This window comes from Neovison vison, chromosome 11 (genome assembly GCF_020171115.1).
Source record: "Neovison vison isolate M4711 chromosome 11, ASM_NN_V1, whole genome shotgun sequence".
In the NCBI taxonomy this organism is placed as follows: Eukaryota; Metazoa; Chordata; class Mammalia; order Carnivora; family Mustelidae; genus Neogale; species Neogale vison.
The window spans coordinates 57,343,032-57,366,850 of NC_058101.1; the positions used below are offsets into that span (position 1 = coordinate 57,343,032).

Here is a 23,819-nt window from a genome sequence, read left to right on the forward strand (position 1 = left end):
AATGGAGACTCTCTTTATCTCTGTCCTTACTCCTCCTGTGTGTGGCTCCATTTCGAATGGAATTATGCTCTGTGATGGTAGAATAGCTCAAAGAGTCTCACAGGCTCAAGTTCAATGGGAAAGAATGAGATTCTCTTCTAGAGAAGTCCTAGTAAAGTCTCAGTCTCTAATTGAGTCACCTGAATCAATTATATTGGTGAATGCAATGCTATGCTCTGATTGTTCAGGTCCGTGATCTACATAGTATCGGAGTCAATTCCATTTAGAAGTTCAACGACTTAGCATGTAAAGGAGGGTGGTCCTTCAGAAGGAAATCAGGTATGAATACCAGAAAAAGGATATGGAATGAATACCAGATAGCAAAGTCTCCAAAAGTTCCTGGCCTCTTTCATACTGCAGGGCCATTGTTGGCCTTTAAACTGTGGATTGACATGATCATAACTGTAATTGGAGAGAATGGATTGGAGGGTTGTGGCTGGAGGCAGAGGGTCAGTTAGAAAGTTTTTACTCATCTGGGGAAATAACGATGAGTGTATGAATGAAACCTTGACATTGGGGATGGAAAGATGTGATGACTCAGAACTGTATGTGAAAGAGATGGAAACATTAAGGAATTTATACTGAATAAAATTCAGTGGGAAGGGGAAGAACAACATCAACAATGTCCTTTAGGTTTGGCTTTGGTGACAGGTGGGGTATGGATGTTGTTTGTTGGAAGTGGAGGCTACAGAAGGTGAGAGAGAAGAAGGTATCAGACAACACGTTAGTCAATTTCTGAAATATTTTTATGTCCATGATCTATTTCCACAGACTGGCACAGAAGAAGTATATTCAGAGTTTATAGAACCTTCTTATGACTGCAAACAACATCATTCACAATGACGAATGACACGGGAATGCCCTTATGCATGCGCAGGTACAGGAAACTCACATGTCCCGAAAGTGTGCTACACAGGCACACCCATGTTTTGTGCTGTTCTCACTTTTTAAAAATTTGTTTTGCCCTTTTATTCTCACCTGATTCTGACTAACGCATTCTTTCTGTGTTTGATCTGTCTTTGCAAGTGACTCTAAATTCTTTCTGGAACAAGATGTTATATAGTTAATAAATCTCTCTTAATACATATTCATTACAAGTCAGCCCTCACAAAGCATGATTGGAATGAGACTTAGAATTCTTTTTTTTTTAAACCAAAATCAGACTTCCATTATTTTTTTTATGCAAATACCCATAAATGTGGATAAATGCTATCTGTCATTTCTTTTCTAAGGAATAAAGATACCTATGTTTGCTTAAGGAGTTTATCCTTTTATTACCAAAATGGTCTTTCCTTTCCCACCTTAGGTCTCTGGTCCCCATCACCAGCCCACCAGATATTTCAAAATAAAATTCATCTTTGGGCCTAGAGCCAGCTGAAGAAGCACGAGTTTAAAAAAGCTACTCAAAATAGGCTTTGTAATGAAAGAAACATTTCAAAGATAAGTAAACAATGTCCACAAAATGAATGCATGAATGGATCGCGGTCAGAAAAAAAAATTAAATTACACAATAATTTTGTGGGTCATGATTTTCTATAATAAATCCTTCTTTTCCAGTTTCTCCAGCAAATCCCATGGTATTCAAAAGGCCCATATTTTCATGTTCCTCAGATGAGCTTCTGCTGTTGGCTGTTTTTTACACTCTGTAGCCTGGCCTTCCAGGTCCAGCTGTTATGTCATAGCACGTGACTATTCCAAACCACCTTTGCTTTCTCTTCTCTACTTTCATTGCTCTTGGCCTTCCAGACCTGTGTCCTGACTCTGGAGGAGAGCAACCAATGGGCAAAGCATGACATGCAGGAGAAGATGTTGGGAAGTAGGTCTGCCAATGGGAGAAGCAGGCATTGCCCTTATACATCGCTGCTTGGTCATTGCCAGTGTCATCTCTGATCACAGCAGCCCCCAGCTCTAGGACACACAAGGACCCCAAGGTTCCTCATAACTGAGGTCCACATTTGTCAGGTTGACATTTGAGGCTCTTCTGGGTCTGTGTTCTTTCTATCATGCTTTGACCCCATTCTTACCTCTCTCCCTACCTTGGCCCTTCTATGTCCCAGCTACCTCAGAAAGTGCAAGGGGCAGAGGAGATTTCCCAAGCCCTCTTCTCTCACCCACCAATTGGAGAGTAAACATGTTCCCCTCAGCATTTCTTTTGGAGCGTTTGTCTCTATGTCCAGGTTAGCACTTAGCATGATTTAGCCTGCTCATTTCCAGAATTCTTGGTATTTTGTGTATGTGTGTATGTGTGTGCATGTCATGTCCTTCCTCATGTTCTTGGAAATTGGGTGGCAGGGGCTGGGCCGTGTTCACCTTGGTGTTCCTCCATCATCACAGAATCCTGTGGTGACTCACAGAGAGGAAGCATAAAAAAAGCTTATCAAATAAATGAGCCAAGAGAGAACACATGGAAGGAGGAGCAGAAGCCACCAAAAAGGAAGAGAGTAAGGGGGCGGCAGATGGGAGACAATCCTGACTGGGATGGAATGGTGAAGAACTGTGCTGCAGTAGGGAACCAGACGCTCACTCCGAGAGACCACGGGACTGTGGGAGCTGTGAGGCTTGGAAGGGACAGTTACTTGTTCAGATGTCTGGCTTCTCTTCATCTTCCTCCCGTTCACCCCCATCAACACGTGATAAATCAGTGAACATATACTTCACTTTACTTGAATTCCATACCTTGGAGATCTATGAGAAATAATGCCTCCTGACAATGTAAAGTAGTGCCCTCATTCTTGCACAAGCTAAGAGGAATAATAATTGTCTTGGGAAACTGTCAGGTTAAAGGATTTAGGAGAATGCTCTCCAGGCTGATCTCAGTAACTTGTGTCTCTTCATTTACATTACTCCTCTTGGGCCCCCTCTATCTCTCAGATTTTTAACCCCTTTCCAATGGCAAATACCAGTGGTGTTATGAGGGTGAGATGGGGTGAATGCAGCTGCTGAATTCATGTTTTCTTTGTATTCCTCCCACCTCCTTAAACATACACAACTTAGAATGCTTAGCGCTTTTCCATGTGTAAAAGTTTCTCTGTCTCCCTTCTCCAGGATAGAGCAGCTCCCATGTGCATCCATCTTCGAGTCAGTCTGTCAGGGCACATCTCACTGAATTGTGACAGTATGCTCATCACATACCAGCCTGTATGAAGGTAGAGACTTTGTTTCAACTCACTATTAAATCTGACCCACCACCACTGTGTCTGGGTTACACAGGCCTACTAAAGAGTTGTTGAGCGAATACATACACGAGCGTGAAGGAACAAATAACAAAACAAAGGAAGTTATCTCTTCACTTTAGCTTGCCAGAAATTACTCAGTATCTCTTACCTTTAGTTTTTGACTTTTGAGAATTGTTAAAGACTTCGTCTCGGGTGTTGATTCTCTTAAACAGCAAGCAAAAATACAATTTTATGAAGATTTAATGAGACAGCATTATTGCCAGCTGATTTTATCACTCAGGGAGTTTAACAGAAAATTTGTTAACATTGTCTTTAATTTGTTTAAATATTTATGAACACTGCTCTCAAGGGGATTCTTATCTGGGGTTATTGTTTTATAGAATTCATTTTGGTGTGCTTTCAACCATTTGGTGGTTCATCTTACTTTAATAGATGCTGCTAGAATTCTCTGTAAGTGATTTGGAATCTGAGTGGGAGTCTCTCTGGGTTTCATTTCTGCTTGCTCCATCTTCCAAAGGCCCAGATTAAATCAAAGTGTCTGCCATAAGGATCTTGGAACATTCAGGACATGAGTCCTAATCACAGCTCATCATCTTCAGATATGGAATCTAGATAATCTGTGTCAACATATAGGAGAAATCCGGAGAACAAGCTGTCTGCCCAACCTGGGTCTGAGAAGAGGCCGTTCTGGTCAGTGAAGAAGATCTCCAGCCACACTTCATCTTCTGGCTGCAGATAGATGACCGTGGACCCAGAAGCAACGTCATGGTTCCCTGTGTTGGCATCGAATGTCTTTATCTTGTACTGCCCGTTGTGAACTAGCCCAATTGCCAGATGCTTATTTGCCAATGTGATATCATAAGAAAAGTAATAGATCCCTGGGAAGGCACAGATGAACTTCCCTGTGGCAGGGTTGTAGTGCTCTCCCTCATTGAAGAGGACCTTGTTAAATATAATTGGTAGCCTTTCTTCTGGGTAGCTGGTAGTGATGCCAACAGAAAAGGCAGATTTGAGCACAATGCTTCCGCATCTACAAACTCCAGGCAGCCCTGGGTCCCCTTGCTCTCCTCTGTCTCCCTTTGCTCCAGGAGGCCCAGCTGGACCTACTTCTCCTTTTTCTCCCTCTGGTCCCATGGGTCCTTTCTTCCCAGTCTCTCCTTGGTCCCCTTTCTCTCCAACAAGGCCCAGTGGTCCAGTCTTACCTCTCAAACCTTTAAAAAGAGTTTACAGTTTAGTTGATAGTTCCTCCATATATACAGTCACAAACAGCATGCCCCACAAAGTGCCAGGACACCCTAGATGTGTCTCTCCAATCAACTTTCAAGAGTATACTACTAAATACTAATGCATCTTTAAAAAAAATCACTGATGCATCAAAATGGAAATAGAAAATTTTCATCCGAATTTCAGGTTAATTTTCCTGAGTACATAAGAAATCATTTGAATGCTATTTTGGTGATGAATCATCTGCAATGAAATCAGTCACATACAGTATTTGTCACTACAGGAGGAATTCAATGAGCATAATGATATTATTCCCCAGAGTGGGGTCATGGGGGCAGACAGAACCAGATGAATCCTTCAAGGCTATTTTGTCTTATGCCCCATTCCACTTCTATCGGTATTAATACAAGAATTAATGAAGATTAGATTAGCTCATATTTATTCAACATTTATGATGTACCAGGGACAGCACTTTATTCACAGACATTGTCTTCTTTAGGCCTTGCAACAATTTTATGGATTAGGAAATTATTATTGCTTCTCTTGCAGGTGGGGAGACTGAGCCACAAAGAAGTTAGTTTGCTCAAGAAAATGGGTAGTAAGTGATGGAGCTGTGACCTGAACTCACGCCTGCCTGACTCTGGAGCTTGAGCATGCCCCCGAGGCAGGTGCTGGAGGGTACATTGTAGAGTGCACCAGCACGTAGTGAGGGCTCTCAATATGCTGATAACCAAACAACAGTGAGGGCCACCCCTATGCGGTAGTCCTTTTTTGGAGGAGAAAACTGAATCCCAGAGAGGGGAAGAAACTTGCTTTTGTAGCAAGGTTAAGACTGGAATCCAAGTCCTAGTGTAATGATGCTTCCCCTTCATCAAAGTGCCTCTTACCTTTGGGGCTGGAATCAAGAATCCTAAAGTCTGTTTGGCTTTGCAGCTAAATGGTTGTATCATTTTAGGCAAGTCCCTTAATTTCTCTGGGTCTCCTTATATATAGAAAAGACATAATATCTGTGAAAGGATTTCAACAAATTCAAAATCACCACAGTGAAGTATTTTCTGTTTGTCTAAATCTTTATACCTACAGATCAACCACAGGCTAAATGCAGAGAAATTATGATCATTGGTTGAAACGGATAAGCAACATCTATTCAATTTTTAAACCATATATATAATATATGTAATGTATATTATATATTATTTATATATTATATAAAATATATGTTATACATATGTTTTACATATATAATACATAATGTGTATTATATTATATAAAATATTTAATTAAAATATTAATTAACAAAATATGAAATGCCATTTAATTTTTATGGTCAAATCCATTCTGTAAATAATGCTTGTATAATGATATACCCTCAAAAATATCCAAATTATTGGTAATTTATCATGGCTTCTGTAGTCAGGGAAAATATATTATTGGTATACTGTGTGGTTATCTACATACTCTTAACTATGTATTTGTTCTCGGGAACTTTTATTAAGCTAAACCTTTTTATCTTGATAGTGCTCTGGTATCATTTATTTGAATATTACATGTATATCAGTGCTTGAGCTTAATAATTTTTCAGTTATTTGGCAAATGTAGGAAAGAAATATTCTGAATAATGTAAATTTGGGGAGAGTTAATGCTATACCCTTAAAACGTACAGTATTTTGTTTTAGTAATTTTGGAAAGAGGTTTTTTAACAATTTATGATGCACAGAAGAATCTAATCATGAATGAAACCCTTTTTTGGTGACTGGAATCAGTGTTACTACTGATCATAGAACTCTCCTCAAGTTTTAGGTGGCTTTTGTTGTGAAGTTGAAACTCCACTGGTCCCAGCCAGAGTATAGTCTGTGTTTATTTCTTGAAATAGTCTGAACTTTTGCTTCTTTTTGGTAGGAATAAAATATGAATACTATCTTACTGTTGAATTTATTTGTGAATCGAGGACCACAACTTCTAAATTGTTATTTTTATTTTCAATAGGAGCTTAACTTCTGCTGTCTCCCTGAGTGACCTTTGATATATTAATAAAAAAACTTTTTGGTATCAACAACAATTTCAACTATTATGTACTCCAATCCTCCTGCTTTTGTGACTTTGGGCAAGTCACTTCTTGTCTGTGTTTCCAATGCTCCATTTGTAATATGAAGAATTAGATTTAAGTCCAATCTCAGTGTTTGGATTTTCTATGGTTATTGAATTAGATAATCAGGGATTAACTATAATAACTTGAAGTAATTCTTCCTGTTTGCATGAAGAATTTGCACTTGTGCTAAGGGCCAATTAATGAATAATGGAATGAAGGGATACATCACTCTATCCCTTCCTATTCAGGCATATACTTGGGTAGAGAGGAGAATTAATGGAGTAGTTGTTAGTCTATGCTTAGGTACTGATACTTGGAGAAAGGAATTATTAGTTCTCTAGGAAATGGGCTTAAAAAGATTTCTTCTTCAGTACTATTTCTTTCTCCCATCCATCCGTCAATCCATCCATCCATCCATCCATCCATCCATCCATCCACAGATTTATATGTGTATGTATACATACATCTAAACCATGTAATTTTTTTTGACCATCCATTACATGCTAGGCACTATGCAAGGGGCTGAGTGGGACCTTGACATGAATGACCCCTGTCCTACCCTCAAGTTAGCTGTTACTATGTATTATACTGTGATCTGCAAATATGTTCATGAATATCTAAAGCCATTTAATAAAGTAGAATTATGTGTTTCATGAGCTGGTTCTAGTGTTATTTTATCTATAAGGATGTGCATTCAGATTAAATTAATTTGTGATATTAGGCTACAAGACTAATTGCTATAGACCAGTGAGGGAGGCAGATATTTTTAAAAGAACATTTCTAATTTGGTATAATAAGTTCTGTGCTTGTAATTTAAGGTAAAGAAGTTGGACAAAACTATGCTTGATTTTGCTTGCCCTTGATTGGATGAATGTGATGGGGATGTTTACCACCAGTATATGAATGAGAAGACATTTGTGGTATCATTCGAGGGGACAGAAGAATCAAAGGACACAGTGTGTCCAGTTTCATCTGCATTAAAAGCTTGTCCCCAAAGCCCCAGAGCTCCATTTCTATTGTTCGTAAATGGGGTGTGTTTTTCTTCATTGAACACACAGACATTCGTAACTTTCTTGGCTCTTACATATCCTTTATGTGTATTTGTGTATATTGGATTTAAGTCATCTCAGGTTGGGGAAGTCATTTTATTTGTGAATCTCAATGTTTTCACTGTAACATTGTAATTGTTGATTGTAATGATTTCTAACAGGGTTATGGTAGATGATAAGTACTAAATGTAAAATTCCTGACACAGTAAGCTCTTAATAAATGGTTACAATGATGATGGTGAATATTGTAATTGTATGTTTCTATACTGGCCTCCCACATCCCCATGTTTGTTTATCAAGGCAAGGACAATGTCTTATTCATGTTTGTGTTCTCATTGTCTACAACAGTAATAGGGAACAAATTTATACTGCCCACCAACGGATGTTTGGCAATGTCTGGGGGCATTTGTGTTGTCATGGGTGGTGAGGTTACCACTGGCATCTAGTGGGATGCTGCTAAGTGTTCTACAATATTAGGAGAGCCATACCACAGTAGCTTATTGTTTGGCCCCAAATGTCATTAGGGTGGAGGTTGAGAAACACTGGTTTAGAATACTACCAGATAGCAATATGTACACAAGAACCTTGCTGAAGAATAAAGCATGGGTAGATAGATGACTATGCGGTGTAGCTGGCCTTGTATATTTAAAATTGTAGCAATTATGAACATTCAGTTTAATCTGAATGCATATCCATATACCTATTTTTAAATGACATTAGAACTACCTCATGAAACCCATCACTCATTTCTGGTTTATTATACGACTTTGGATATTCAGGAACTTAGCTATGACTCATGTTTGTGGACCACTGTGTGATATGTAACAACAGCTAACATTTCCTAAGTGCCTACCACATGACCGCTTTTCTACTAAGTGTTTAATATGTATTATTGCACTTAATCATTGCAATCATCCCTACTATTCCCAGGTGACAAATGAGGGAACTGAGGCTCAAAGTAGCTATTTGCCCAAGGGTACTAAGTTAGTAATTGAAAGAGCCAAGATTTGAGCCTAAATCCAACTGACTCCATTGCCTGCTTGTATAAACACTACATTATTGCTTCCAGACATAGTAAACTAAAAGGGTTGGTCATATGTAACTCTGATCCTGGTGTTCTTACAGGATTTCAAGGCTATTCATGATCATGACACAATAAGTTGTATTCATAAGTGTTACTGTAGATAAGCTGTTGAACCTTTACGTAAACCTTTACGTAAGGTTTTTTATCTAATATTGAACAATACTCATACACGTTTGGTAGCAATTGGTTTTCCAAGTATTTTCTGCACAGCAAATACAGAAATGAGTTATTATCTGGTAACTTGCATATATATTATGCTATTGTTTCATGTAATATCAGTAAATCAGCTGCAATAACTAGATAGAGATCGGTTTCTTAGAATGGGTTAACTTTTCTCTTCCTATCTTTTGTACTAGACTTTACATTCAGAAACTCGTTTTCAAAGATTGATGCCAAATCACTTCCTCTTTTAGAGTTAACACAGCTTCTCTAGAATTTCAATTTGGTTTACTCTGAAGGATTGCAGAGTCTGGCAATCTTCCTGGGCTAACTTATTTGTGGGGGGAAAAAGTAAAAATCACTGAAGTCGTAGAGGGCAATTCTGTTGCCATCAAGAGCTGTAAGAATCTACTTTTTTTAGCTGTTACAGGATAGGTGGGGAAGAGATGAACCAGAAAGGGTGGGCTATATACTGCTATTGTCATTCCATCTCTGAAAAGTAAAATCTAGAAGTCCTTCACGTGACTCTGCTCTGGATATTATCACAGAGCAGAATGGTACCTGTGCTTTTGGTTCCTGATTCCTGCTTCTGCTTCGTCTGTCCATTTCCCTTCCTTGTCCATCTGTCTGCTATCTATCCATGCCCTTGCACACCCAGACATTGCCTGCTAGCTGTGATCGCCCTGTGGTCTCAGGCGTCAGTGTTTGAATCCAGCTCTGCCGGTCACTAGTAGTGAACTTCCGTCTTCAGTAATTAATTTAACCATGCTATTGCTCAGTGTTCTCATCTGTAAAATGGGATAACTGAAAAAGTTGTCATTACAATAAAATAAGGTTGCAAGTAAAGAGTTTCAAGCAGTATTTAAAGCATAGAAAGGGTTCAATATTAATTACGATTAAAGAATGTGAAGTAGGGAAGGGATTTCAGGAGCAATTCTCATTAGAAAAGGCAATAAAGAAAGGAAACAGTTTAAGGTGGCATGCTCATTTATTTATTTAAAAAGATTTAGTAATTTATTTTAGAGAGAGAGAGAGAGAGCGCGAGCGAGCACGTGAGCACCAGTGGGGGAGGAGCAAAGGGAGAAGAGAGAAAAGTTTCAAGCAGACTCCCCACTGAGCGCAGACCAGGGGAGTTTAGGGAACTTCATTGTTCATTACCTGCAGCTCCCTTTTCACCTTTCTCTCCTTTCCTGCCGTCTCTACCATCTCGTCCTGGAAGGCCGATCCGACCATGGGGCCCTGGGGAACCATTTGCTCCAGGCGGTCCTGGAGGTCCAGGTAAGCCAGGGATGCTACAGATATATCTTGGGGAGTAGCTCTCTCCTTTGAACTGATTACCCCGAGGTTGTCCACTGGCACAAATGGCAAAACTTGTAACATAGAGCAAGATAAACATCTTTGGCTCTGGAAAAGAAATACAGGGACATAAATGCACCCACTCAGGTGGAAGTTTTGGCATAAATGAACATGGGAATGGGCATCAGCAACCCCTCCCTCCTGTGCTTACCTTTCCATGCATGTATAAAACCCAGTTTACTCTCATAATTCTCTTGGAAACTATTAACACATTACTTATAGAGAGTTCTCAGTGCCCCACAGAAGGGTTGGTGGAGATGAAGGATTGATTTAAACAATTTCAAAATAAAGCCACTTGTATTTTTTTTTCCTGTGGGGTCAATGACGGATTTTGAAAAAGAACATTTTCTTTTTGCAAAAATAATGCATAATTTTAGAAAATTAGAAATGTATATGAATAAGATCAAGATTAACATTGTTCTCACCACTAGAGATAATTATAATTAACATTTTGATACACACATCCTCTGGTCTGTGTTGTGGAGAAAAGTGATATTATGCTATTCTTGTATTTTTTTTTCAACTTTTTTCACTTAACAGTATGTCATGAGCATCTTCCTGTCTCAAAAGTTATTCATAACATTAAAAAAGTTGCATTTTTCTCTACTCTCCTTTATGTACACGATTATTGTAGACATTTCCTTCCAGTTTTCTGCCAATATAAATCTTATGCTAGACATTGGTATATCTAGTCTTTGCATGCATCCATGATCATTTCTTTAGAATTTACAGGTTTTTTAAAGCAGGAGAAAAGAAGTGTCATTCTCAGGAAAACATGTTTTTCACTTGATAATCATGTGTAAAACCAATTAGTGTTAATTGGAGTACTGTGCATGTCCTGCAAGGGGGGTTCTCAAACTTTAATTTAAAACCTACAGGATACAATGCCCTGGTGAACCATTAAGTCATTAACACCAAGGCACAATTAAAGAGCTGAGTGAAATTAAACCATGCATGATGCCATGTGCTTCTAGGGAAGCAGACAACTGGTCTCTTCAGCTATGATTTAATAGGACTTTGTTTTTCCCTCCACAAATAGGATCCTGAACATGATGGATCATTTGTTAGCATGAAATTTGGCATATAAGCTGAGGGGTGGGCAGTATAGGCTGGGACGCCTGATTTTCTAGGCTCAATGGTCCTTAAGATTAGTAGCTTCTTGGATGGACAATGCATACACATGGTTTTGGGGAGGTGTAAATGAATAGTTTTAGGATAGTAGTATCCAATAGTTTTGGATAGTTTTGGGCCTGTGTTTTAATAAGAAATCTCAACAACGCTTGATGTACATGCCTGGCATATACTCGCCCAAAGGAAGTAACATTAAAATGTGAAAAAAGCAATCGGATGGAGTTTCCTTGTTTTTTGACAGTCACATCAGAAAATTAACCAGGCACATAGTACCAGTTTTATAATACCTGTGGGGAAATTGCAACATCTTGGAATTAGACCTAGAAATTTGCCAGAGCATAGGAATGACAGAGTGAGAAAAACACAGTGTGCACATGTGGTTTCAAATAAATCTGTTTCCTAGAAATCTTGTTAGTGAAAAACTGAGGCAACTTACCCAAATATAGGCTCTGTATCCTTGACCAAATCTCCATGTTGCAAGTGTCTCTCCCCACATGACCCCCCACCCCCAAATCCAGGAGAATATTTTTGCTGTGTACTGTCTGCTGTAATATAACACAAACTCAAAAGTACTGATCCCCATTGCTCAACTGGGATTAAGGCACTTTCTGAGAAGCCCAGAGGATCTCATAAAGATACGAGCCCTTTCAAGGGTGTTCCAGATGAAAGAAAATGAAAGAACATTCTATGCATACCCCTGCCATAGTTAAAATATAGTGATTAAATTGCTAGCTTTTTCTTGTAAAAAACTGATTAAAGAAGGTTTTGAGAAGGAATTTGAAAGAGAGGAACATGCTCATAGATGTTACTCATAAAAAGGTGTTTAAAGAGACATGGAGGGGCACCTGGGTGGCTCAGTGTGTTAAAGCCTCTGCTTTCGGCTCAGGTCATGATCCCAGGGTCCTGGGATCGAGCCCTGAGTCGGGCTCTCTGCTTGGTGGGGAGCCTGCTTCCCTTCCTCTCTCTCTGCCTCCTTGTGATCTCTGTCTGTAAAATAAATAAATAAAATATTTTAAAAAAAGAGAGACATGGAATGGGATGCTGTGGCTGAGGTCAGGATTTGGTTCTATGAGGGATCTGAAATTATGTGGAGAGAAGGCACTTTGGGCAGTGACATCTCAGACACTGGTGGAGATGCTGAAAACACAAACATACCCATAGTTGGGTATTAGTTTATCAAGAAGCTTGTGGTAAGCTTCCAGATTATGGTGGGTAGAAGAAGGAGAAATTTTAAAGATGTGCTTGGAAGGATAGTAGTATTTCCAACAGCCAAGAAAAAGCTGCTCTAAGAAGGTAAAAATTACCACAATCTGAACAGATACATTCATTGAACAAATTGTTTGCCTTTCATTGACAAATGCATTAGGATATTATTTATTATTTATTTATTTATTTTTATTATTATTATGTTCAATTAGCCAGCATATAGTACATCATTAATTGTTGATGTAGTGTTCAATGATTCATTAGTTGCATGTAACACTCAGTGCTCATCACTACGCATGCCCTCATTAATACCCATCACCTGGTTACCCCATTCCTCAACCCCCTCCCTTCTGTAACCTTCAGTTTGGTTCCTGAGTTCAGAGTCTCTCATGCGTTGTCTCCCTCTTTGATTTCTTCCCATTCAGTTGTCTGTGCTATAGTCTAAATGCTAGAAGCATCCCCAGTTAGAATATAATCTTTTTTAATTTATATAAAAAGAGGTGGGGCAGAGGGGGAGGGAAGATAATCTTAAACAGGCTTGATGCTCAGGGCAGGGCTCCATCTCATGACCCTGAGATCATGACCGAAGCGGAAATCAAGAGTCGGACACAACTGACTGAGCCACCCAGGCACTGGCAGACGCCCTCTGTCCTACCCAGTTAGAATTTTTGAAAAGCATTCAAAATGATTATCCATTAACAATCCTCATTGGAACTGAGGAAAAACATGATGTGGTGCCTGATGCACGATGACAGCATGGCGGTAAGTGACCGCTCACGTCTTGGGACTCAATTTACTATGATAACAAAGGAGTGTAGGGTATAATGGAAAACTACAGTGGCATCACCCTGTACTAGTTCTTCATTTTACTTAGAAGTCAAAAACCTCATAGTACATGGTCTTCAAGGCTCTACTGGATTGGGTACCCATCTTCCTTACTTCTCATCTTCCTCTACTCTCCTTCCCACTCTCCAGCTCTAGTCACTATGAATTCCTTCGTGTTTCTCAGTGACACCAGCAATGTTCTGCCTTAGGGCGTTCATACTGTTTCTTCTGTCTAGAACTTTCTGCCCCAAGACATCTACATGTCTCACTCTTTTATCTCCCTTTCTTTTTTTTTTTAATTTTTAAAAAGATTTTTATTTATTTATTTGACAGAGAGAGAGATTACAAGTAGGCAGAGAGGCAGGCAGAAAGAGAGGGGGAAGCAAGCTCCCCACCGAGCAGAGAACCTGATGCAGGGCTCGATTCCAGGATCCCAAGACCACGACCCGAGCCGAAGGCAGAGGCTTAACCCACTGAGCCACCCAGGCTCCCCTCTCATCTCCCTTTCTGAGTCTTCTCAAATACCACCCTCTCCCTGAAGCCAATTCTTTTTTTTTTAAATTTAATTTAATTTTTTCAGTGTTCCAAGATTCATTGTTTATGCACCACACCCAGTGCTCCATGCAATACTTGCCCTCCTTAATACACACCACCAGGCTCACCCAACCCCCCACTTCCCTCCCCTCCAAAACCTTCAGTTTGTTTCTCAGAGTCCACAGTCTCTCATGGTTCGTCTCCCCCTCCAATTTCCCTCAATTCACTTTTCCTTTCCTTTTCCTAATGTCCTCCGTGTTATTCCTTATGCTCCACAAAGTAAGTGAAACCATATGATAACTGACTCTCTTTGCTTGACTTATTTCAGTCAGCATAATCTCTTCCAGTCCCATCCATGTTGATACAAAAGTTGAGTATTCATCCTTTCTGATGGAGGCATAATATTCCATTGTAAATCTTACACTGTATTTAACATTGCAATAGCCTTTCATACATCCTGACCCTCCCTCATTCTGCTCTACTGTTTTCTTTTCTTTGTACTCACCACCTCTAACTCACTAGATTATTATTACCTTTATTATGATTTAAAAATATTGTTTATCACCAATCTGATAGAATGTAATCTCCTTGACGGTCAGGGACTTTGTCTTAGTCATTGACTTCTACAACCATCTAGAGTAGAGTTTGGCACAAAAAACCTCAGGTTGTGGGCAAGGAAGGAGATATTTTGGGGGTCCAGGTGTTAGTTTTATGAAAAACAAAATGAAGCAGAGAGAATGGACTGTGAGAATATTACAAGGGAAAGAAAAAAGAGAGACTTAATGAAATATTCTGGAAATCTGTGGGTCCCTTTCACCATGTTTGAAAAACACAAACAAAAGACTTGAATTGTTTTAATTTTGCATAGTCTAGAGTATTTAGAAATACTTTAAATATTTACTTTTTTTGGTATAGACAGAACATGCACATTTATAAAAAGTAAATCTCTTCTTCCTCCTCCCAGTCTTACAGACATGTGCTTTCCCTCTCTAGAGGCAATCATTGTTGCTAGTTTGTTGTGTGTCCTTCTTCTCTATGTTTTTGGCACACTGTGTCTAGACTTTTCAGGTAGCTAAGAGATTTTCTCATATATATATCTTAAATCTATAAATATATTTATAGATTTAATATGTATATTTAATATTGATATATTTTGAATATATTATATATTTAAAATATATAAATAAATATACTCTTTTAATATATTGCTTGTACATTATCTTTTATTTTTTAAAAGATTTTATTTATTTATTTGCCAGAGAGAGAGAGTATGAGCAAGCACAAAAAGAATGGCAGGCAGAGAGAGAAGCAGGCTCCCTGCTAAGCAAGGAGCCTGATGTGGGTCACAATCCCAGGACCCTGGGACCACGACTTGAGCCAAAGGCAGGCTCTTAACTGACTAAGCCACCCAGGCATCCCTGTACATAGTTTATGACATTAACAACAAATAGCTTTTCCCAGTTTGCCTTTACATTTTCTTCAATGCATTTAAAAATATTTTTATCACAAAAACATTCTTGGGGCGCCTTGGGGGTCAGTCAGTTAAGTGTCTGCCTTTGTTTAGGTTATGATCCCAGGGTCCTGGGATTAAGCCCCATTGTGGCTCCCTCTCCCTCTTCCTCTGCCCTTCACTGGCCAGCTCATGCTCTCTCTTATGCTCTTTCTCTCTCAAATAAATAAATAAAATCTTAAAAAAGCCTCCAACATTCTTGAAGTTCAATTTATTATTTTGAAAAGGCCTTCCTCACTTCAAGATAATAAAAAGATTTCTCCCACTTTCAGTTCTTTTGTTGTTTCATTTGTTTAGATTTAATATTGGACCCATTAGAATGTTTCTTTCTTTTTCTTTTTCAGTTGAAGGTTTATTTATTTATATTAGAGAGAGAGGGAGAGAAAGAGAGAGAGAAGTGGGGAAGGGGCAGAGGGAGAGGGGGAGAGAATCTTAAACAGACTGTGCACTGAGCGTGGAGCCCAACACAGGGTTCTGTCTCACCACCCTGAGATCATGACCGGAGCTGAAACCAAGAGTTGGGTGCTTAACTGACTGCTGCACCAGTGCTTCTAGAATGTTTCTGATAACAAGTGTGAGATAGGGATCCAACTGTATATTTTCAATACTTTATATTGAATAATCTATCCTTCACCCACTTTCCCACAGGTTTGCAGTGAACTTGGTTATTTTGGCTGGGGCTGAACTCTGCAGGTCATGGCTTTATAAACATTACAATATTTTCTATAGCTTTATTGAGATTTAATTTACACACCATAAATCTGACCAATTTGAAGTATGCAACTCATTGTATGCTATAATCTAATTTTAGATCATTTTCAAAACTACAAAAAAACCCTCATACACATTTGCAGTCACACTCCTTACATAAAATATTTTGAAAGATTGCATTGAATATGCAAATTTATGTAGAATATGTGCTAAAATGTATTTTTTTTCAACATCTCGCTCCTTTGGAGTGAGAAAAATCAAAGCTCTGGAAATATTGTTAATCTTGAACAGATCTGTCCTGGGATGTTAATGTATCCTATTTTTCTGTAGGGATTACAGTAACAGGTTCTTAGTTTTTTAAACTTCTATTTACTTCATGGTAATTTAGATTTCACAGCGTTTATGTTAAAGTGTATTTTGAATCTGTAAAGCATGCATGTAGTATGTAGTGTTTTGTAAGATATTTAGTGATAGAACTCTTTGTTCTTGCTAAACTAGCCATAAAAAATACTTGGAGAAATACTGAATAAATCACTGCAAAAATTGAAATTTTAGACAGTGTGCCCACAGATGAGATTCTTTCTTTTTTAAAAAATAAATTAAACCCATGTATATACAGTCAATTAATATTTGAAAAGGAAGCCCAGAATACTTCCTTCATGGGAAAAAAATAGTCTCTTCAATAAAATGATGTTGGGACAATGATATTTACATACAAAAGAATGAAATTGGATCCCTAACTTACACCCCTCAAAAAATCAACTTGAAATGGATTAAAGACTTAAATATAAGACCTGAAACCATAAAACCTTTAGAAGAAAACAGGGGAAAATATTCTTGACTTTGGTCTTGGCAACAGTATTTCTGGATATGACACCAAAACACAAGCAACAAAAGCAAAAACAAACAAGTGGGACTACACCCAACTAAAAACTTCTGCATAGGAAAAGAAACATTCAACAAAATGAAAAAGCAGTGTAAGGAAAAAAACTGCAAAGCATGTATCAAGTAGGAGATTAATATTCAAAATACAAAAGGAACTTACATGACTCAACAGGGAAAACCAAATAATCTGATTAAAAACGGACAAAGGATCTGAATAGACATTTTCCCAAAGAAAACATACAAATGGCCAACAGGTACATGAAAAGATACTCAATATCATTAGTCATCAGTGGAGTACAAATCACAAAAGCACAATGAGATACCACCTTGTATCGTCAGAATGGCTATCAGCAAAAAGAAGGGATAACAAGTTTTGCTGAGGATATGGAAAAAAGGGAATCTTTGTGCACTGCTGGTGAGAATGTAAATTGATATAGCCATTATGGAAAACAATATGGAGATTTCTCAAAAAATTAAAAATAAAACCACCACATGATCCAGGAATCCCACTTCTGCATATATATCCAAAGGAAATGAAAACAGGATATCAAAAAGCTGTCTGTACTCCCACATTCATTGCAGCATTATTCATAATAGCCATGACATGGAAGCAAACTAAATGTCCATTGACAAATGAATAAGGAAAATGTGGCATATTACAATGGAATATTATTCAGCCATAAAAAGAAGGAAATCCTGCCGTTTGTGACATCATGGATGAACCTTGAAAGCATTATACTGTGCAAAATAAGTCAGAGAAAGACAAACACTCTATGATCTAACTTATATCTGTAATCCAAAACACTGAACTCACAGAAACAGAGAGTAGAATGGTGGTTGTCAGGGGCTGGAGGGTGGGGGAAATGGGGATATGTTGGTGAAATAATACAAACTCCACCTACAAACTGAACAAGTTTTGGGGACCTAATGTGTAGCATGGTGGCTATAATTAACAATACTCTCTCTTTGTATATTTGAAAGAGAATAGATTTTACTGCATGTGATTATGACACACAATAAATGCTTTTACTGCACACAAAAAGTGATAATTATGAGAGGTGATGGATGGTGTTAACTAATCTTAATAATAATAATAAATTAATAATAATAATAAAGTGATAATAAATTAATTCCTCAAAAATGTAATCCAGAATTACCATATGATCCAACAGTTGCACTTGTAAAAGAAGTGAAGACAGGGACTCAGATGTTTGTACATCCATGCTTGTAGCAACAGTCTTCACAAGAGCCATCAACAGGCGAATGGATGAACACAATATTCCATACAATAGAATATTATTCAGCCATTAAAAGGAAGGGAATTTTGACCCATTTTACAACATGGAGGAATCTGAGAACTTTATGCTGAGTGAATTAGACCAGTCCCAAAAGGACAAATACTGTATGATTTTTACCTATAGATGCATCTAGAATAGTCAAAATCATAGAGACAGAAAGTCAAATAGTGGTTGCCAGGGGCTGGGGAGTAGGGTGGGGGGTTCATGTTTAAGAAATACCAAGTTTTGGTTGGTGAGAATGAGAAAGTTTTGGAGATGCATGGTGGTGTGATGGTTGTAAAACTGTATGAGCATACGTGCTGCCCCAGAACTAAATGCTTCAAAATGGTGACGTGTATTTGTTGTCTGTTTCCCTACAAAACAAAACACCAAGTGAAAAAAACAATATGAGTTGGGATGCAGGGAACCTACTAGTAATTTTATGACTGTGCTGGGTGTTCTAAAACATCGCTTACTTCATCCTACACCACTTTTATGCAATAGGTAACATTATCTTCATTTTAAAGATAAGAAATTTGAGACTACAAGGACTCACGTCCACACAGCCACACAACTGGCACAGTCAGGATTTGAACTGAGCTCTTTTTGTCTCCAAACACTCAAGTTTTCCCCCATGTTGTGTGAGGGAAACTGTAATATTACTTCATGATGAAGGGCTGGACTCAATTATTAATTCGACTTGAGAATGTATTCTGCCTGGAAATTATTAGGAAGAAGATAGGTAAGTAGGGGTGGCCAAAACACGACATATCCTTGGCCTGCAGAGGAAGAGATTTCACAATAGCAAGTTTTGTCCTTCCTAGCTGCATCAGGAGTGGCTCTAGGCGTGAGCAAGACAGGGTGGGGACCCGAGGTGTTCACATTCCAGCTGCTTCTGTTGTGTAGTTCCTCATCTCTGTCTTTGGGGCTCCAGTTTCTCTCCTCAGAACTGCCTCTCCTGTTGGCTATGGAACACCTTCCCTTCTGTCACTATGCAGTGAGCAGCACCTCATATCCATGTAGTGTTATGGCTATCTATTTAAATTGTTTTTTTCTCCACCAAAATATTAACTCTGTGCCACCAACATTTTTAGGACAATGACTGGTCTGCAGTGGAGGGTTGAACTTCATTCAACTTGAACTTCATTCAACCCTCCACTGGTTGAACAAAAGTTGAATGAAGAAAATATTTATTCATCAATATTTCCTTAAAGAACAGCTTATTGATTTACAAAGCTTTGGCTACTTTATGTAAAGTGCTATGATGGTACAAAGTAAAAAATGCTAACATTTGACAAGCGGAGCAATGTTAGGTCCATATCCTCTTTCCAAAAGACCGTTTTGTGGTAGATTGGACAAGGAACAGATGTCTCAAGAAGGCAGGTAACTTGTCTATGGCCACACAGCTAGCGTCAGATCAGAGATTGGAACCCAGACCTTCAGTTTTATGGAATTTTCTAATAGTTGTCTGTTTAATAAACTCAGAAAGCTACCGTAATGAAAGGGGCCACTGCATCTACATTTGCCAAAGTTCTAAAAAAAGAGTAAACACCATACCTTGCTCTGGTTTGGTGGGTTGCTCCAGGATTCTAAATCCACAAGAGACTGAGGATCTTTCATGAGAGCTTCAGCGAAAAACTTGCTTTGGTACCAGACAGAAAAAGAGATCCAAGTTCTCAGAGGTTTCCAAATAGTTGTGCTAAAAATAATTCTTTCCTTTAGTCCCAAAGAGCTAGAGGCCCTGGAAGTCATTCATGGGGTGAGGCTCAATCAGGGGCCGGTCAAAATTAAGGTTTTGTTTGAGATAAACCTTAAGCTCCTGCTTTCTTTGACTGGTATGTTTAGAGTTGCCTCCATCTCTGTGTGTCATGGTCTCTTTTTCAGATTTGTTTACTCAAGTTTTTCCCTCTTCGTTTGTTTTCCACTGAGTGGAAGTTTCAGGAAAAAAATTACTCACTGACTGGAAATTAGTTGTTAACTTAGAGAAAAGAGTCATTTCCTATTTGAGAATTTTCAAGGTAGAATCTTCAAATTCTAGGGATTGGGTGTTGTCTCATGGAACAAACAAGGAGAGGTGGTAAATATTCTTGGTAAATATGGCGGGAAAAGGGCCCCTCATCCTATGTGCTGTGAAATGGAAGAGGGTTATGAACACTGCACTGATCTTTTCTTTGTTCTCTGCTGAATGGGTAAATGATTGGGTATTTTTAGAAGACTGATATGTCTTTGTTACTATAGAGAACTGATCATAACAACTCAAAAGGCAGAATGATTCTCCAAAGCCTGTGACTACTCATCTTCGATGCAATCAATTTCTTTGTTCCCTTGTGATACGTACTTCTCACATTTCCTTAGCAACAGCAATATATAATTCATGATGTCACTTATGGAAATTTGGTGACTGAAAAATCTTGTTTTTATCTTGCTTTCCCCACCATTCTTTCCAAACATTTGAGAGTGCTAATTGGAAGAAGTATTTTCAAAGTTATCAAAGTGGACACTGATGATAAATTTGACAAAGAAGATGAATGGGCTCCCCATCCTGCTAATCCTCATTTTGCCCTAGCTATCCACCTTCCTGTCTGGAGGAAATGGTCTTTTGAATTTTGGGCTGTTCAAAATATGGGTACTATCATAAGGTAGTAAAAACCATGCCTTGGGTCCTGAAGTGAGACAGTTTTTTGCTAAATTAGAGTAGGGTGCTTTTTTTTTTTTCCTCAAATGAGTAAATTTGACATGTAGCACTGTGTTAGTGTAAGAGGTACAGTGTGTTACTTGATATATTTATATATTGTAATATGATTGTTGTTGTCATCGTATTACATAGTTATAATACAATAGTATTGTCTGTATTCACTATATTTTGCCTTAGATCTCTAGGGCTTATTTACTGCTTGTTACAAGTTAGTACCCTTAAACACCTTCAGTTTTACCCCCCTCCTCCCCTGATACCACCATTTTATAGAGCATGATCTTAATCAGATATCCCTGGGTTTGTCTTCTCATCCTCAAAATGAAATTGTATCTTTCATTATTTCTAAGTTCTCTCACAGTTCTAGTATTCCTCATCAAAGTGCTTGTGTTTGAATAGATGAAATTTGTAAAAATGCCACATCTACACATATGGGTAGAGATACGAGATACCTTGAAGGAGATATTTATTGAGAGAAGTCACTCAAGTGACTCTTTTAGTGTTGTGCATAAAAGTAGGTACTTGGAAGTAGCTGAATGAAGGTTTTTCCTCCCAGGAATTTTTGGCTGGCGAGGTGTTGAGATTGTTTGCTTAAAGCACCTACGGTCTTCTAGAAGGAAGGAACCAAGGGTCCAATTCCTCTCCATGATGTATATTTAAGGAAATCAGTCATGGACTATAGGGTTGGTCTGGTCTAAGGCCTATCATCAAGAAATCACAGAATGGAACTGACCAGGAGGTAAGGCCTAAAGAATTTTGGGGTGGTGGCTTTGGTACAGTATGTGAATGAGGCTGCAAGTTTGTCTGCTCTCAGTCATTCTGTCAAGCAGATATTCTTGGGGGAACAGTGGTTAAACACACAATGATGAATTAAAAGGATTATTATATTGAAACTTAGTAAGAGGGTAATATTGGGGTCAGCAAGAGCATCCTCTACAAAAGCACCTCCTGGAATGTGCATGGCTAGTGTTCAACGGTGTCACCATTTGGTGACAGCTCAATCAATGGGAAAGGTGGACAACCAAAGGTTTTGTTTTGTATGTTTTACCTGGGTTGGAATTAGGAATTAGGAATGACTCCTTTGAACCAAGCAAACCCCTAGAATTCTTAGGTTATTCATGGAGAGGAGGATTGAGGTCTTAAGCAGTCTACATGCTAATAAAAGCAAATGGGATCCTAACAATTCATTGAAAGAAAAGGACCATATTGAACTTAAATAGGAAAGCAGGTCACTGGGGGTAAAATGCTTCCATTAGTTTAATACCAGTAGAACATCACACAACAACACTTTGTCATGTGTAAGATTTGACTCTCTGACTTCAAGGAATCTCCCGATTCCCCATACTGAAGTGTTCTAAGAGGCTGAATTAGAACACCCAGTCCTTTCAAGCTTAATGTCAGGTGTTTCAGGCTTTGGATGTGTTCTTTGTTATTATAAAGTGATAACTTCTTAATGGGCTTTTCTCATTCACTCTTTGAAATAGCACAATCTCTGTCAAAGAACTTAGAAATTGTTTCTTGACTTCCAAAAGAGACAGATGTATTCTTATATTACTGCCTTAACTTGGCAGAGTATTGATACAAATTATGGGTATTTATATTCACTCTTCTGTGTCATTCACAATTTCCTTAACTTCCCCTTAATGTTTGCTGATAAAATTTCTTGTATTATTTAGGTACCACATTACTTTTTTTCTGTTCTGCAATATTAGATTTTAAAAGTTATTTTTCATCTTAGATAACTCATAATCTGTACCTTCTCAGACATATTCTTCTCCTCAAAGAGAACTAGTCTTTGAAATTGTCTCCTAGAGCATAAAAAATCAGAATAAAAAATCAGATTCTGTTTTTGCCTGACAGTCATGCCAAGGCCAAGGTTGTCCTCTGCCTTTCCAATGCAGAGAAGTCTTTCCTCTCAGCTTGTGCTTTGGTTTTCCTGTAGCCTTAACTCACTTTTCAACTAAAGGCAGTTCAATCTAGACAATCCTATCAATGTCCACAGAGCATCTAACAGTGTGTTGGTTCAGCTTTCAAAAAAAGTGTTCAGCCTCCTACACTATTGATGGGAATGCAAGCTAGTGCAGCCACTCTGGAAAACAGTATGGAGGTTTCTTGAAAAGTTGAAAACAGAGCTACCCTATGACCCAGCAATTGCACTATTGTGTATTTACCCTAAAGATACAAATGTGGTGATCCAAAGGAGCTTGTGCACCTGAATGTTTATAACAGCAGTGTCCACAATAGCCAAACTATGGAAAGAGCCTAGATGTCCATCAACAAAAGAAAGGATAAATGAGATGTGGTATAGATATACAACAGAATACTATGCAGTCATCAAAAAAAAGAAAGAAATCTTCCTATTTGCAATGATGTGGGTGGAACTAGAGGTTATTATGTTAAGTGAAATAAGTCAATCAGAGAAAGACAATTATCATATGATCTCACTGATATGAGGAATTTGAGAAACAAGACAGAGGATCATAGGGGAAGGGAGGGAAAAGTGAAACAAGATGAAACCAGAGAGGGAGATAAGCCGTAAGAGACTCTTAATCTTAGGAAACAAACTGAGGGTTGCTGGAGTGGAGGGGTGTGAGAGGGATGGGGTGGCTGGGTGATGGACATTGGCGAGGGTATATGCTATGGTGAGTGCTGTGAAGTGTATAAACCTGGTGATTCATGGACCTGTACCTCTGGGGCTAATAATACATTATATGTTTATAAAAAAATTAAAAAAATTTTTTAAAAAAAGGGTTCAGGTTCATTCACAGTTTTGCTAAGTGGGTTGTTTTTGTTTTTGTTTTCTTTTGGGGTAAATACTCCCATGATAGGAGTGCATGTATTTTTTTGAATTAGCATTTCTGTTTTCTTTGGG

General features: G+C 38.4%; 1 protein-coding gene across 5 annotated transcripts in view; it reads right to left on the minus strand.

Moving 5' to 3' along the window:
- Window positions 1-767: 767 nt before the first annotated feature.
- C1QTNF7 (C1q and TNF related 7) overlaps window positions 768-23,819 on the minus strand; it is a 116,202-nt gene continuing 93,150 nt past the window's right edge. For 4 of the 5 annotated variants that reach the window (XM_044226098.1, XM_044226100.1, XM_044226096.1 and 1 more), the window contains 2 exons: window positions 9,979-10,224; window positions 768-4,426 (listed from right to left, as the gene is read on the minus strand). In XM_044226098.1, the coding sequence (XP_044082033.1) occupies window positions 3,795-4,426; window positions 9,979-10,216 (870 nt within the window). In that variant the 5' untranslated portion in view covers window positions 10,217-10,224 and the 3' untranslated portion in view covers window positions 768-3,794. Of the gene's footprint in view, window positions 4,427-9,978; window positions 10,225-19,812; window positions 19,930-23,819 lie in introns of those variants that run through there. The other variant, XM_044226097.1, reaches the window with a different exon arrangement.